Source organism: Diabrotica undecimpunctata, chromosome 5, assembly GCF_040954645.1.
Source record: "Diabrotica undecimpunctata isolate CICGRU chromosome 5, icDiaUnde3, whole genome shotgun sequence".
NCBI lineage: Eukaryota > Metazoa > Arthropoda > Insecta > Coleoptera > Chrysomelidae > Diabrotica > Diabrotica undecimpunctata.
This window is the reverse complement of record NC_092807.1, coordinates 147,618,200-147,634,579: the sequence shown is the minus strand read 5'-3', so window position 1 is coordinate 147,634,579 and position 16,380 is coordinate 147,618,200. Positions and strand designations below refer to the sequence as shown.

At 31.0% G+C, this 16,380-nt stretch overlaps 1 protein-coding gene across 4 annotated transcripts in view; it reads right to left on the bottom strand.

Moving 5' to 3' along the window:
* Positions 1 to 1,768: 1,768 nt before the first annotated feature.
* pros (homeobox protein prospero) overlaps positions 1,769 to 16,380 on the bottom strand; it is a 237,481-nt gene continuing 222,869 nt past the window's right edge. For 2 of the 4 annotated variants that reach the window (XM_072532994.1, XM_072532991.1), the window contains 2 exons: positions 6,909 to 7,068; positions 1,769 to 3,746 (listed from right to left, as the gene is read on the bottom strand). In XM_072532994.1, the coding sequence (XP_072389095.1) occupies positions 3,567 to 3,746; positions 6,909 to 7,068 (340 nt within the window). In that variant the 3' untranslated portion in view covers positions 1,769 to 3,566. The remainder of the gene's footprint in view (positions 3,747 to 6,908; positions 7,069 to 16,380) is intronic. The other 2 variants (XM_072532993.1, XM_072532992.1) reach the window with 1 other exon arrangement.

The following is a 16,380-nucleotide window of genomic DNA, read 5'->3' as shown; positions in this document are numbered from 1 at the left end:
CCAACTACAATATATCTGTGACACATACGAAATGAAAATATCTACAAATAAACAAAAAAAAATGGATTTTAATGGTGCAACTCAAGTAATACCAGAGAATTTCATTACTGATTACACATACTGATAAAATTTTATAAAAACTGGTGTTTTGTAGTCAACCGTGACATACGGAAGCGAGATTTAAATAATCACAAAAAGACAAGAACACCGAACATGAAATTTCTAAGACGTGTCTAGATGTACTGACGACGTGAAAAGAGCAACGTGAAACTAGCTACAAGTGGCCCACTGTAGAGAATATTGGAAGCGACAGAGGTTGAATGATGATCTAAATAAGGGAATAAGGCAAATCAACATAATTAGAATGAACAATACCAAAATAAATCAATCAAAGAATGAATAGAATATTTTCGCTTAATTCTTTTTAAATAAAGGTATTCACGAAGGTGAAGCGTGGCTCAAGAAAACCGTAACCTATAAGGTTGACTACATAAAGGAAGCAAATCTTTCATTAAACCTATTCGAGGCAACATTTCGGGATTGTTTAAAACTCGGTAGTTGCTCCTGAGGAAGAAAAGCTTTTACCACTGTTCTGCATGTCCCATACTAACTCCAAATTGTAGGTGAATAAGGAATTTTTCCTTTATTCCGCGAAGAAAGAAGAAGAAGAGAGATAAGAGATAAAAAATTTTATAAAAACTGGTGTTTTGTAGTCAACCGTGACATACTGAAGCGAGATTTAAATAATCACAAAAAGACAAGAACACCGAACATGAAATTTCTAGGACGTGTCTAGATGTAACGACGACGTGAAAAGAGTAACGTGAAACTAGCTACAAGTGGCCCACTGTAGAGAATATTGGAAGCGACAGAGGTTGAATGATGATCTAAATAAGGGAATAAAGCAAATCAACATAATTAGAATGAACAATACCAAAATAAATCAATCAAGAAAACCGTAACCTATAAGGTTGACTACATAAAGGAAACAAATCTTTCATTAAACCTATTCGAGGCAACATTTCGGGATTGTTTAAAACTCGGTAGTTGCTCCTGAGGAAGAAAAGCTTTTACCACTGTTCTGCATGTCCCATACTAACTCCAAATTGTAGGTGAATAAGGAATTTTTCCTTTATTCCGCGAAGAAAGAAGAAGAAGAAGAGAAGAGATGCTATTGCAGTTAAGTGTTGTTGCAGCTCTATCTCCAGGCGACTATTTAATAAATTTCAAATTTGTGTTTCTATAATTAGTATTGATAATTCTTGATTCTTTGTGTTATTTAGACCAAAAATACTCAAAAATTATAACGGTTGGTTCTGTTAATCCGGTTTTCTATGGTTGTCCCCTTTTAGTTTTTAAATTGCTTTATCTTGTGTAGTATTTCATTCTCTCCTATTTTAGCACTTTTGTTAAATAATTAGATACAAGTAAAGGCTGTCTAGAGGATGATATTTTTGTTATCTATTACGTAGAAAGTAGACGATGAATTAGCGGCTTTGGCCAAAATATTCAAAAAATATAATATTCAGATAACAAGAAGAGATAATATTGGTAAAAGTCAAATATCACTAAATCAATGAAAATTTAGAGATTATTGGTCAACGCAGATCAACAACAACATCAACAGATAATATTCAAATGTAATATGCAATTAAGTTCTTGAATGTAACAATTTCGTTGATGTTTTAATATCAGTTTAAAAACATTAATGTGAAAAATATTGTAACGATTAAGATAATCCAGAAAATAAAAAAAAAAACAAAACAAAAAATTTGAAACTAAATATATTTTACTTAATACATGACTAGTTGCCTCACACAGTGTTTGGAGATCGTGTATGACTACACTAATATTTCGTGCATGTGTTTCTTAAAATAAAATAATTATTAGGTAAATATGCTACAAATAAAAAAAAACAAAATAGCAACTAGTCTAAACTGAAATAATACAACAAAAGACAGAAATTAATTTGGGAAAATGGGAAGAGTTGTTTCAAATGTTGCATCTTCAAGATATGTCTAAGCATAAAATAAAATTAAACAGTTGTATCCAGTAAATTAAATCTATTGGTAAATTTTTTCGCATTGTTTTAACATCCAATATAATAAAAATTAATGAAGTGCTTTGAGTTAATTCTACCTCATTTATTGTCTTCTAAAACGTCAGTGTTATGTTAGTTACATCTCTACAATGGCATTAGGCCGAAATTGGGCCCTGGCCTCTACCAGCATCCCTTTCCTCGGCTTCTGTCCTCCAGTTATCCACCCTCAACATCGGATCTCACTTCATCTATTCACCTCTTCTTTGGTCTTCCTACTGGCCGATGTCCCACCATAGTTTAAGCTACATAGATATTTTAAAAAGTGAATAAAAAAAAATGTAAATGGAAATTTTGAAGATGCAAGATTTGATTAGAATAGGCATATCTACCTAATAATTGAAAGTACATCACACCCGTCTGTATTTAATACAAAAAACAAGATGTGATGTACTAAAAAATAATAAAATATGGTACAGCACAGCGAGAGATAAATATATATGTGAAAAATTGTACAAAGCTCTCGGTGTGCGGTACCAACATAAAAAAATATAAAACTAAGACGACTAGCAAAAATAAAACTTTGGTTAGGAATGTCAATAATATAAATAAAAATAAGTGATAAATACTATGTACATTTAGATCTATATACAAACAGGTATACACAGCAGTTTACAGTGGCAGTAAACAAGAACATGCCCTATGGGCCAGGCCATACTAAATCAATACTGGCATTAGGTATGTTTTGGACAAAGCTTCCAATATTTAGAAAATAGTAACATCGTTGTAAAAGGCAAAGTTAAAATTTTTAAGTGTTTTCTATTCTTGTGTAACTAGTGATTTTTATTAAAAAAAATGCTTTCGTTGTTTATGTGTATACGTGTCGATCACATTTTATGTAGAAAATACTACATACAAATAATTTAATAATTTAAATATATATATGAGGTAAAACATAAAAGCTTCTATTATTTGGTTCTATGGTATTTTATGTTTAATAATTAAATGGTTTGTGTCAATCAAAAAAATTCTAACTTTGCCCTTAGGTAAAAAGTAATTTGCAACTTTGTTAAAATTCTCTAAACATCAGGAGGATTATTTGTGTTGGTTTAGTGTGGCCTTGCCCAAAATCAAATAAAAAAGAGTGCAGATTTTGAACTTTGCTAACTGCTGGTTTGTAGAAACTTAGGACTTGACTTTGTATAATTATTATCCGGTAAATATTCAGGTAAATCACTGTAGAATTGTATTCACTGTTCGCAATGAACGAACGCAAAGCCAGAGGCATATAATTATTATTAAGTCTTTCTGCCAACTTAACACAACTATTCAACAAATGTCCGAACATTTTCAAAGATGGCAAGGTTCTTCTGAACGTCGACGTCTTCAAAACCAATAAAAACAACAAAAACTGTTGACAGTTTGTGAGATACGTCACCGATTCTCTTTGGTGTTGGGGCCTGTCGGACGAGAACCGCTAACAGGCAGTACCTTGAGGTACTCCTTTTGATCGGATATCACTAACCCGTCACTCAAGTTGTTCCAAGAAATTGGGAGATTTGAAATACTCCGGCACAGGATCATCTAGCCTCGAGATGATCTTGTAGATGGATTTTTTCCAGGATTGCTCAGCATCACGGCCTTCTTGGATCGCCTTGAAGAACTCCCGAAGGGTTTGTTCAACTACGAACCTGAAGTTTGAAGGAACCTGGAACATATTTAATATTAATTATCATATCAATTTTGGTTTTACAGTAATTCGACACTTTTATGAATATCAAATCGTAAATATAATTATTATCATCTGATAATGGAAATAACAAGAAAAAAACCAACAAGAAAAGATAATGTAAACATTTCAGAATGAGAGAGGAGGAAACTTAAATCGAGTGATAAGCCTTTTGGTTAGACAAAATAATTGTTCGACTTTATGATGAAAATCAATAATTGTTGTATAAGTATTGCACTCCATATTAGTTTTATTAAAACGAGGCAGACAACACTAATGCATGATGCAAAAATGATTTTAAATCCATCCATCACATTATTAGAATTGTCCTTCTTCACATAGATATATATGATGCCAAATTACTACATGTTAATTTGCATAATGTAATTTCTGCAAAATGATAATGTTTGTTCTGAATATATTAGTACAATTATCATTCTGCAATTATTACATTATTATATATACACCTCATACAGAGCCAAAAGTCTCATTTTGGAAATTTTCAATCTTAAATTATAGAAACATTCGAACGATTTTGTTCTTTCCATTATAAGTACCATAAAAGACTCATTCTAACTCATTCTAAATTAAAAAGTAGTTTCTACAGTAGAATTGATACAATATGTGTCCATATAGTGTGCAATCAAAACCTATTGCGCAAAAATTAGAGGAATAAATATAATGGCGTATACGATTAAGCATGCCAAAAATACCAAAAAAAAAAACAGAATCATAAAATATATGAAGGACCGAGACAAGGATTAATGAAAAAAAGTTAAAACATACAGATATATACATTCAAAAATAAGAAATCAAAGAAAAGGTGACATACACATGTCTAAATAAACTTAAAAGGACTTGATAAACTTCCTAGATCTACTGTCGAATTTGCACAACACCATAATTTTTATAAAATAACCAAAAAGTTAATATCAACAATTTGTCACATTTTTTAGCTTATAAGCAACAAAGTGTGAAGTGTAATGTAAAGAGTACATATTGTTTGCAAAATAAAAATAAAAACTAAAAAAGTACGTGATTTGCCGAGATCATCTTCAAATGTAGCTTTTGAAAATAATTTTAAGTTGTATCGATATCTATATCGATCTTTATAAATAAAAAACTTATGTAAAAATTAAAAATAAATATATAGAAAAGTTCTTTATACATATTTTACGGGCAAAGCAGATATTTTTAGAATAACAGTAAAAATAATAATAGATATATTGAAAGTTTCTTATCAGAAGAAATATTTACAGAAATAAAAAGCGAAATATTAAACATTACCTGGGATATAATAGGAACAAGCAAAGTCAGAAGAAAAAGAAAAATTTTGAACCCCCTCAAATCAGGTCACCTTATTTACATTGGAAACGAAGATACCTCAGAGGGCGGCATTGTATTATTTGTTCACAAAATATATAAGCATAACATCACATCCGTCAAAGGAGTTTCAAGTAGAGTTGCTTATTTTATTTTAAAACTCAAGAAAAGATATGGTATAAAGATTATTTAGTTTTACGCACCAATCATCTCATTTAGACGAGGAAGTTGAGTAGTTTTACGATAAAATATCAATAGCACTAAACATTTTATATGTGATGATTTTAATGCTAAAACGGACAGTAGAACATGTGTTGAAGAGACATCTATATTATAATTCAGGTCAGACCAACGTAACGAAACAGGAAAAGTCCTGGTTGGTTTCTTCTTCAGAATTTATTCCAAATGTACAGCTTCTTTCATAAAAAACAACAAAGACTTGGCAAAGCTCAGGTAGTAAAACAAAAAACGATATATGACTAAATAATTAGACTACACCAGATGAGTTATGCTGATGAGATAGTTTTAATAGGAGATGACCTTGGCAAAATCATCTCCGTGCTAGAAGAACTAGAAAAACCTTCTAGAGAAATCGGTTTAAAAATAAATATTCCCAAAACAAAATACATGTCGAACCTCGTGCCCAGTTACAATTTAAAAATTCAGAAAGACGGAGTAGAACTTGTTGATAAATACATGTACCTTGAATACGAAATCATAACAGGCAAGAACAACCAAACAGGTGCGGTATCAAGAAGAATAGCACATGGATGAGCAGCATATGGAGCTCTTAAAAACGTATTTAAATACAACAATATACCGATTAATCTGAAACGGAAAGTGTTCGATCAGTGTGTCCTGCCAGTAATGACCTACGATGCGAAAACTGCCCGTAACAAAAACCAATGCTTTAAAACTAAAAGCAGCACAAAGACGGATGGAGCGTTCAATGATAGGAGTAACGATGAAAGATAAGATCTCAACCAAAGACCTAAGAAAAAGAACCAGAGTTGCAGATGTTGTGAAGAGAGCTTTCAGATTGAACTGGAGTTGGTGTCAAGGATAAAGGATGGAAGGTGGACACGTAAGTCCACCGTATCGAGACCAAAGACAGATAAACGAAACAGCGGAAAAATTGGCTCCATCTTGCACAAGACCGTGCACTCTGGAAACAAATAGGAGAGCCATGTGTCCTGCACTGAACTTAAAACGGACTGATGACGATAATGATACTGAAACAAAGTAAAAAAAAAATATAAGCTTTTGCATTAGCTAAAATTACCATACCACGTGCCTCGAAGCAACATCTTACAACAAAATCTTACAAGAAATAATAACATATAAACTGTTTTTACGCAGTATCCACCGATAATATATCATTCTATAACATTTTATAAATTGTTCTACACGTGTTTCGAGGTATTTACCTATCATCAGGAATATTTGTGCTGATATATATATATATATATATATATATATATATATATATATATATATATATATTAGTTTTTATTATTTTTTTATTGTTTTCTAATGTGATGGTCTCCGAAAGTTGTATTGCGATAACATAAGCATGGAGGGGGCAGATGTTTGAAGATTAAATTGGCTAAAATCTAAAAGAATAAGATTATTATGCCCCTTGATATAACGCGTTTTATTTAACAAACAATTTTTTACCCCTTAAAATATGTAAGAACTTTTCTAACAAACCAAAATTAAAATGAAACTGAATAATGAAGATAAAATTGATTGATTTCGAAAATATTTAAACTAAAAAAAATAAGCGTGTACTCGAGATGTCTCGGTAATGTCACGAACCTGTGGTCCGCATACCTCGATGTGATTATTTCTATTGTAGTGCAAGTTGAGCACCCTGTACAATTCGGAATCACCGCCAACGTGGAGATCATCCGCATTTTTCACTCCCTCGGAAACAGCTTGCCTTGCGTACTTTTCCATTTGAATGTAGTAGAACTCTCTGGAAAGAAAACAATATTTTATTGGATTTGATTAGGTCGATTATTAAGTGGAAATTATCAATTCTTTGTATAATTTTAGCCATGTCTCTTAAGATTTTAAGAACAATTAATACTTATATATCGCCTTTTATTAGATGTTGGACATTTTATGGATAAAGTGGACTATTTATTACATGGACTACAATTTGTTGAAAAACTGTATGCACTTCTACTTTTAGACACCAATTTTTTGAAATTAGACTTATTTTAAATCCAGCCAATATTATAACACTTTAATTGACTTGATTTTTAATTATTAAACGTCCATACCTTTTCAGAAGATAAAAATATTAAAGTCGACGTTTATGGCTACACAATACCTACCTGAATTGCCTTGAATTACCTTCAAAGTAGAAGAGAGGGATGAACAGATGTTCACAAACGCAACCGTTACAAATCTACCTGGTAAATTTATCGTATTTTCACTAGCGAGTTTATTCACCCCTCCTAGCGGCATACCAACAAAAAGTATTGTAAAGAAAAAACCTGACAAAAAGTTTTGGAAAAAGTCATGAAAGACTGGTTGTAGTATTTATGGTAAACCTTAAAGCGATTTTGAAACCCAAAGTTATTTTAATTTTTTAAATGTGTCTGCTATATATTATGCCCAACGGGATTTCGGAAAAATACTTGAAAATGATAAATGAAAAATAAAAATAACTATAAATTTGGCGATATTGATAAAACTGTGTACCATATTTTTTTATTGAATAAATACTTTATCTAAAAATGATAATATGTGTACAAGAATATTAAATAAATAAATGTTACAATAAACAAAATGTATAAGTCTTCAATTTGTTAAGAAATAAAAATAATACACCAACATGGTTCACACAACTTTATTCCAACCTCCTATCTTACAGTCTTCTGTCTGTCTATCCTCTGTCAGCTGTCATTACACCTTGACAACCTTGACAAAGCATCAAATTTAAATTAAAAAAAAGGCGGTATCAAATGGCGGTGTCGCCAAAATAGCAAGAGATAAGTCACCAATCTGCAAAAGAAGTATCAGAAGACCGTGCAAAAGATGGAATGACAACCTTCCATAGAGGTATTAATCCGCCAATTAACAAGCAGAAGTGCTTATAAAGAAAAAGAAGAAGAAGAAGAAGATATTATCTCTAAACGATCTTCGTTTTTCCACCTTTTTTCCTTCTATCGGACTCCATTCTGTAATTTTGTTTATCCAAATTCTTGAATCCGCTCTTCCGATGTGTACGACACCTACTCGTATAAAGCTAATTTATTTTCTCTATATCATCGACACCTCTGAGTTGATTTGAATACTTTTCGAAATCTCTGCGTTATTTATTATGTCCCATCATATAATTCTATAATTTTTTCCATCTGTTTTCCTTATTTTGTCTGCAATTCTTAATTATTATATAGTTTTCAGACCTGATTTGAGTTTCTTTTGTGATCTTCAACTATCTTTTATTGCTTTATGTTGTAAATATTCGGTTCTGCTTATATTTCCATTTCATTTTATTCTTCGTTTTACCTTTCTAATCCTATATTGAGAAAAGTGAGAAATACGAAGAAAAAGAAGAAAATGAAGAGTATACTATTTGTCTTATTAGTACTAAATTCAAATTGAAAATCGTGATTTACTTAAAAAATATATAGTTTCCTACCAATCTCCGAAGTAATAGAAAAAAGCTAATAGTCGTAATAATTATTGTTTGTAATAGAAAAAAGCTAATAGTCGTAATAATTATTGTTTTGCCTTGCCTGTTAGTTTTTAACTAAACATGTTTTATATAATATTGGATCCAACCCAAGTTGGAGGGAAAAAAATTAATGTCGAAAAGTGTTTTGATCTAGTCCGGTATAAGATTTAATAAAGGAATATTTATATTTTTATACTTTTACTTTTATATTAATTAATCAAATATTGAAGAATTATAATTGAAGCTTTTTGTAATTAGATTTCAGCGGTTAATTTAGACTCTCCTCGGCAAACCAGTGTTTGCACTATAATAGAGAAGCAACAGTTGTTAACGTTAATATTTTACCACCACTAATACAGCCATATTAATTATGTATGCCCAATTGGCCTATAATTGGCGTTTGAATTCAATGACATGACACTACCGTGTTTAGGTAATATTAATACCGATTCAACGTAAACATTAGATCTATTATCATCGGATAACCGCTTGATGGGTAAAGATTTTGTGGTTTGATAGTTCCCACTAGCTTTTTGGTGATACTTTAAAATACAAAGTAACGCGGAAAAATGTTTAATTATAAACCAATATTTTTGCGTTCGTTGTCGATGTTTACGCAAAATGGGAAGATAAAATTGATTCATGGACTTTTTATGTAGTTTACCCTGATTGTGATTTCCTGCTGTGCATTTGTCATAACAATGATATTTAGTATTAAAAATCACTTAGTTTGGAGTCACACTAATCTAATTTACATTTTTTCTTACTCATGCTGTAAAAGACTATATCATTTGATAATATCACCAATCTCTGCACCTTTTTAAGGATTTTGATCAATAAGTCTCCTATTTGCTCCTTATTCACCATGTCTTCTTCTTCTCTTTCAAAAATTATTTTTTAGACTTCTTTCATTAAATACTTGCAAACAGAGAATCTTGCAATGCTTTTTTAAGTTCCTCTAAGTAATTACATGGCTTTATTTATAATTACTTAATTTTTATCGCATTTTACCTGATTGTCTAGTCGAAATATTCGTAATATAATTGTATTTTCGTATGAGAAATATTCGTAAGAGAAATATTCTCTTAATAAAACCTATAAACTGATTTAAATCTTGTTAAAGCCATCCATTTTTTCAGTGTATGTACTTTCTGCATCAGAATTATTAAAGTTCTCTTATCAAAAGTTGACTATACCTCATTACTCCTTAGCATTCAACGAACGGCAGCTATTATCAGCCTACAGGTGTTTTTTTACGTGATCTTAAAAAGCTGAACACTTAAATGCGGGCTTGAACCTTTAAGAGGTCAAAGAAATAAAGGTATCACGCTTTCCAAAGTGCCAGAACCTAGTTTTGCAATGTCTTGCGCTATGTCGTTTATCTTAAAAACGGTTTTTAATAATACCTCAAACACAACTGTAGAAAATTAGTATTGAGTGATAAAGATGTAGGAAAAACGTATTGAGAAGTTGAGTAGAATAATTGGAAATATATTACTGAGATTATAATAAGCAGTTCGTCTTTTTGCGTGGCGAAATTCTACATAGGTGAAAAGAGTTTTTTACAGAATTTTATGAAAAAGACACTGCACTACAGCGTTGATGAAATGGTGCATATCGCCGATGTAGAAATTAAGACAAATGAAATAGAATGTACAATAAACTATCCAAAAAGACTGTAGAGCAGCTCGCCTAGATGGAATTTCAGTAGAATTAATAAACTCTCATTTAATTTCTTAGTCGACTGTTTTAGGAGTACATATTGCGCAAGAAAAAACGGTGCTGCAAAAAAGGGGAAAAATTAGTGTGATATAATAGAGAGCGGAATATATACAAAGCGCATATAGATGCATATATTGCACATTTTTGATCATTTCAAACAACATTGCATATTTAAGCTAAACACGATTTATATTGTATATTTTAAAAATAAATTATATTTAATTTATATAGGCCCTAAAAATTAGTTTAGAAGCAACGGTGGGGACGAATGACGAAATTGATTTAAAAGAGTTTAAAGAGTTTTCACAATCGACAGAGTGAGATTGTCAGCAACTGTATAACATACAAGTACCATTGGATATCGAAGTAAACGTTGAGACAGAAATAATAGAACCCATCGAAATAACAACTGAAATTAGACAGGGAGAACCATTAAAGCCAGGTTTACATGACAAGACGCGCGTTTTGATGACGAGAGTTTACAACTACATTAAATTTCGTCCGAAATAGAAACGGAGGCTTTCAATACCGAATTATTTATAGATGAAATTGAAAAACGTTTTGCGATATAGGGCATGACAAGTAATATGTGGTTTTCTTCTGCTGAAATACAATATTGCACAGCGTTTTTATCTGCTACCAGTTCATCGTATATCAGAGCCAGGAAGTCATCAAAATTACTTGATGGACATTCTAAAGTAGTTAAAAAAATTGGGTACAAAGTTCAATAATATTCACCTTCATATTGAATGATATGATAAAACAAATGAAAATAAAAAGAGAAAATAAAAATAACATATTAGGATGACGTAGTCCTGTTAGAGGAAAAATGAAAACGGCTTACAAAGAATGCTACATTATATAATATAATAAAATTATCAGTTGTTACAAAAAGCTAAACTAAATTTTAGTATTTTTATACATATACACAACCCTTTTCTTTTAAATCTTTTATATCAGAAGCACAACAGATGTTAAGAAAAAAAGTTTTTTTTTAATAAAATAGTAGTCTTTTGTAAGAATATTCAACGTTAGAAATATTGTTTAAAGACACAGTGAGCTAACATAATTGTACCTCATCTCATTATGTAGTTTCCATAAAAACGGTTTTCAGAAATGGAAAATTTCTTGTCGTTGAGAATAACTATTGTCCCTAATTTAATTGTTGAACGTTCTTGACGACATGAACGTCATATCTGTTTGAATGCAAGTGTTAAATCAGTTTCACTCTGATAATTACCACTGTACTTAGGGTCGCATCACGGAATTCTACCCTTATCTAAATAATTAACGACAATGTAAAAATCTCGCATGTTTTCTATTATATTCTCCGTCAACAATACATTTACGAATTAAAATGCCAAGTTTCTTTCTCAATGAGGAAAAGATCATACTTCGAAGAGTTTGCTTTGGAAAACAAAGGACAAAAATCCGTATTGTAAGTTCGTTTTGGAATTGTAACTTGAAGTTGGTTAGACGCTAATTAGTCAATGCTAATTAAAAAAAGCACAGTATTGAACAAGTTACCAGAAGTTACCAGAAAGAACATTGAATAGAATAAAACCAACAAATTGGGTTAGCTTTTCATAGAAATATACCTGATTCGGAAAAATTCGCAAAAGTTTTCTCATTCACTTCCCACCCATATTGTCTTGAGATTTTTTAATAAGGATGTATCGTAACATTTTCTTCCTGTTTGCTGCTTTTGTTTACATCGCAAAAGTGACAATGTTTTAAAAGCTAATTTAATTTCAAATGGTATTCGCATGCCACGTGAAATAAAATTTAAAACTATTATTGAAAATAATTTTCTCCATTCTATTTACTTTGTTTTTAGAAATGCACATTTAATGTAACAATAAAACACTGAAAACTTTATTTTCAAAACTTCCACAAAATTTATTATAAAATCTTATCACTACAGCTGTTTCGGCAGAGTGCCTTTCTCAAGTGATCTATTTTTATATCTGTGTTTTTTAATTTGTTAATTTCCATAGATTCTAACTTGTTGCTTATCTCTTCAGGTGGATTGGCATCTTCGATTTGAATATAACTGAATTTCTACGAAAAGACGTCTAAGCTAGTTTCATTCTTCTGTTGATTTCTGGAAGTAAGGAGTCAGATTTATGTATTGATTGTCCCAGGTATACATACTCGTCTACTGTCTCAAATGAAGTGTTGTTTATTATTTCACCTAGATATCCACTAGCTCGTTGTACATGGTTTTTGTTTTTGTCAAGTTCATTTTTAAGCCAACTTCATTGCTAGCTGCATTTAGGTCGCTTATAAGTTCTTGTAGATCTGCTGGACTATTAGCAATCAAAACGTTGTCTGCAAATCTTAGATGGCTGAGGTATTCTTCATCAATAGATATTATTTTGTTCTGCCAGTTCATTTTGCTGAATATATTTTCTAGAACTGCAGTGAAGAGCTTGGGTGATATTGCGTCTCCTTGTCGGACGCCTCTGGTAGTGGGAAATTCTGGAGTGTTTTCATGAATTTTTACCTTTGCTTTTGCTTGTCTGTATATATTTGCTAAAGTTTCTATATACGGTTTGTCAATGCCTTGGTTGCTCAAAGCTTCTATTACTGCCTTGAGATATATAGAATCGCAAGCCTTCTCGAAATCTATGAAGGTTAATGCTAGCGGTATTTCATATTCTTTAGCTCTACTCATTAGTTCTCGAAGTATATGAATATGATCTATGGTACTGAAGCCAGCTTGTTCTCTTGGCTGTGTAGCATATAATGCGTTTGTTAATCTGTTGTTGATGATCTTTGTGAATATCTTGTATACGATTGGTGGTACACTTATAGGTCTGTAGTTTTTGATATCCTCTTGCTACCTTTCTTATGAATGAAAATTATGTTTGCTGTATTCTATGTTTGTGGTCTGGTATGCATCTCGATCTTAGACAGTTCGTAAATATGTCTGCTAAGATTTTCCAGGTTTTATTGCCAGCGTATTTAAGCATTTCCACTGTTATACCATCTATTCCAGCTGCTTTACCGCTTTTAATTTTTGTAATTGTTGAATCTACTTCTTTCGGAAGCACTTGGTTACTGATTACTTCTTCAAGTGTGTCAGGGACTTTGTATAGTTTGCTGTAGAACTTAGTCACGAGTTGTATTATTTTATTTCTATCTGTAATTCTGATGTTCTCGCTTGTTAGAGCAACGATTTGCTTCTTCCCAATGATTAATGTTTTTTTGCTTTCTTATAGTTTTTCCTAATTTCGATTGCATTTTCTACCAGTCTTTCATTGTACTTTCTTATGTCTTTCTTAATACTTTTCCTTATTGTCTTACAAAGTTCAGTGTATTGTATTCTGTGTATAGTGCTACTTACTTTCGTTTCGTTTCTTTGTTTTAGCATTATTTTAGTTTATCAGAGAGTTTACTATGTTCATTTTGTTGTTCGGGCCTCCGATTTGTTTGGCACTATCAAGGATGATTTCCATTAATTGAGAGCTGTCGATTTGGTCATGTAATCTTTCATCAGTTGCCCTTTGGTAGTGATCTGAGTTTTCTTTTAGATTGTTAATATTTATACCGGTTACCCTTGGTTTTGTAATTAATTTTATTCTTTCTAGTTTCAGATCTAGAGCAATTTTTGCTCTGATTAGTCTATGGTTACTGCCTGTTTAAAATTTATTTATTACACTGACATCTTTTATTGTAGCAATCTTGTTGGTTAGAATGAAGTCAATTTCGTTCTTAGTGATTCCATTTGGTGCTACCCAAGTCCATTTTCTGTTCGATTTTTTCTTAAAGAATCTATTTGCAATTGGCATGTTTTGGTTGTGTGCAAACTGAACCAGTCTTTCTTCTCTCTCATTTCTATCACCGACTCCATACTTTCCCATGATTTATGCTTTGTCGTCTCTTTCCCACTTTGGCATTAAAGTCATAAGTTAAATATTTGAAATGACTTTTATAGACTGTAGAGTTCCTCTATTTCTTCGTCAGTGTGAGTAATCGTTGGGGCGCATATTTGTGTAATTTGTATATTATATCTCTGAATGTATAGAATGAATAGAATGAAATATATAAGGGAGGCTACACCATAATTGGTAGAATATGCTGAGAATGATGATGATGATGATTATGATGATGATATAATATTCATATATATAATATCATTGCGCCAAGTTTTCGACATCCTCTTTGATGTCTTCTTCAGGGCATCCAAAGGATTCTGGGAACATCGGACTAGGGATGTGCGATGTTCATCGATGATTGAAAAACATCGACGTTAAACGTTCGATGGTCGATGTTTTGCCATCGATATTTAGGTATTTGTTAATATCGATGTTAAATGAAAACATCGAATACCATTTAAAAGTATAGATTACTCTCACCGACTGGTAATTTATATGACATGCTGAAAGAAGTTACCCGGTAAATTTCAGCATCGAAACAGGATAAAAAAAGCTGCTGTCAAAACGGTTTTTTACAAGATATTGATAGCATTATTGCTTATAATTTTAATATATTACTTTTTTTTTTCTAATAATTTGGTTGTGTTTAAGATATCTATCAAGAAATCATTTTTACATGTTTAATATTAGGATAAAGTTACACAGTAACACCACATTTTTCAGCAATTAAATCACGTTTATGTACTTAATACATATTTTTTCATTTATTAATTTCGCATTACTCAACATTTGTAAAAAGCTCGAAATTTCTAGAGTGGGGATTAGCGCGAGGATTGGCGCAAGTGGTTGGCGCGAACATTTCTGACAGTAGAATTTTGATCGACGGGTGAAGCGGACGATATTTTCTTTATGAGAGGTCTCTATGTCGAAGATTTATTGGTTAATATAAGCGGATCGAGGCTATGATTTTAAAACCTCCAGAATCATGTCCGATTTAGGACAAGAAACACCAAATTTTGGACCCATAGACACAAAGTCAAACATATTTTTTGGAATATTAACAGAAAATATATATTTAAGCCATTTACTATTTCATTAAATAACTTATTTTTTTTAGGAGTGTTGTTAAAGTATAATTTTTCAAATTTGTTGATTTTTTTTATCTTAACATTTCTAAACACACAATCAATATATATATATATATATATATATATATATATATATATATATATATATATATATATATATATATATAGAATCACTTGTAGGTTTTTTATACTGTTCTGAACCTGGTTAGGAATAACGTTAGTGGTTCTACATCATAATAAGAATATTCTGCTGTTGGTGATTTTAGCAGCTTTTAAATTTAAACTGACCCATCTTTTCATCAGCTTTGTAGTTTCGTTTCCATACATCTCTTTTCATACATGATAAAAACCCATCATTAAACAACAAAACTGGTTGGAGCATTGAAACAAAATATTTTTTCTGCTTTGAATCGTTAGTAATATTCAGATTTTCGTAATATATTAAACGAAATTAAAAACTGCTCCTCCCAGTATTTCCAGAAACATTTCTTTCATATTTTTAAGAAACACTAATGACGACTAAAGGAAACACTAATAAAACCTTTCACTATTAACAGTAAGATTAAATTGAATTTTAAAATTACAACCACATAATACATATATAATTTGTTTTTATCAGAATGACTAAATTGCTTAAATTAAAATTTAAAGACTCAATACAGTGTATTAGTTTTTAATTTCAAATTTTATGAATAAATAATAATAATCAAACATACGAGAAAACATACTAGATATTTCAGTTTTAGTCAATAAGCCTTTAGCAGTTTTGGTAATTAAATTGAAAGTGTTTAAATGTGATATAAAATCTGCTCTTTCACAAAAATATTGAATACAACAGTTCTTTCTAAAAAGTATTTACAAAAATAATGCCGAGATCAAGCAGTTGTTTAAATAAAAGATATAACCGT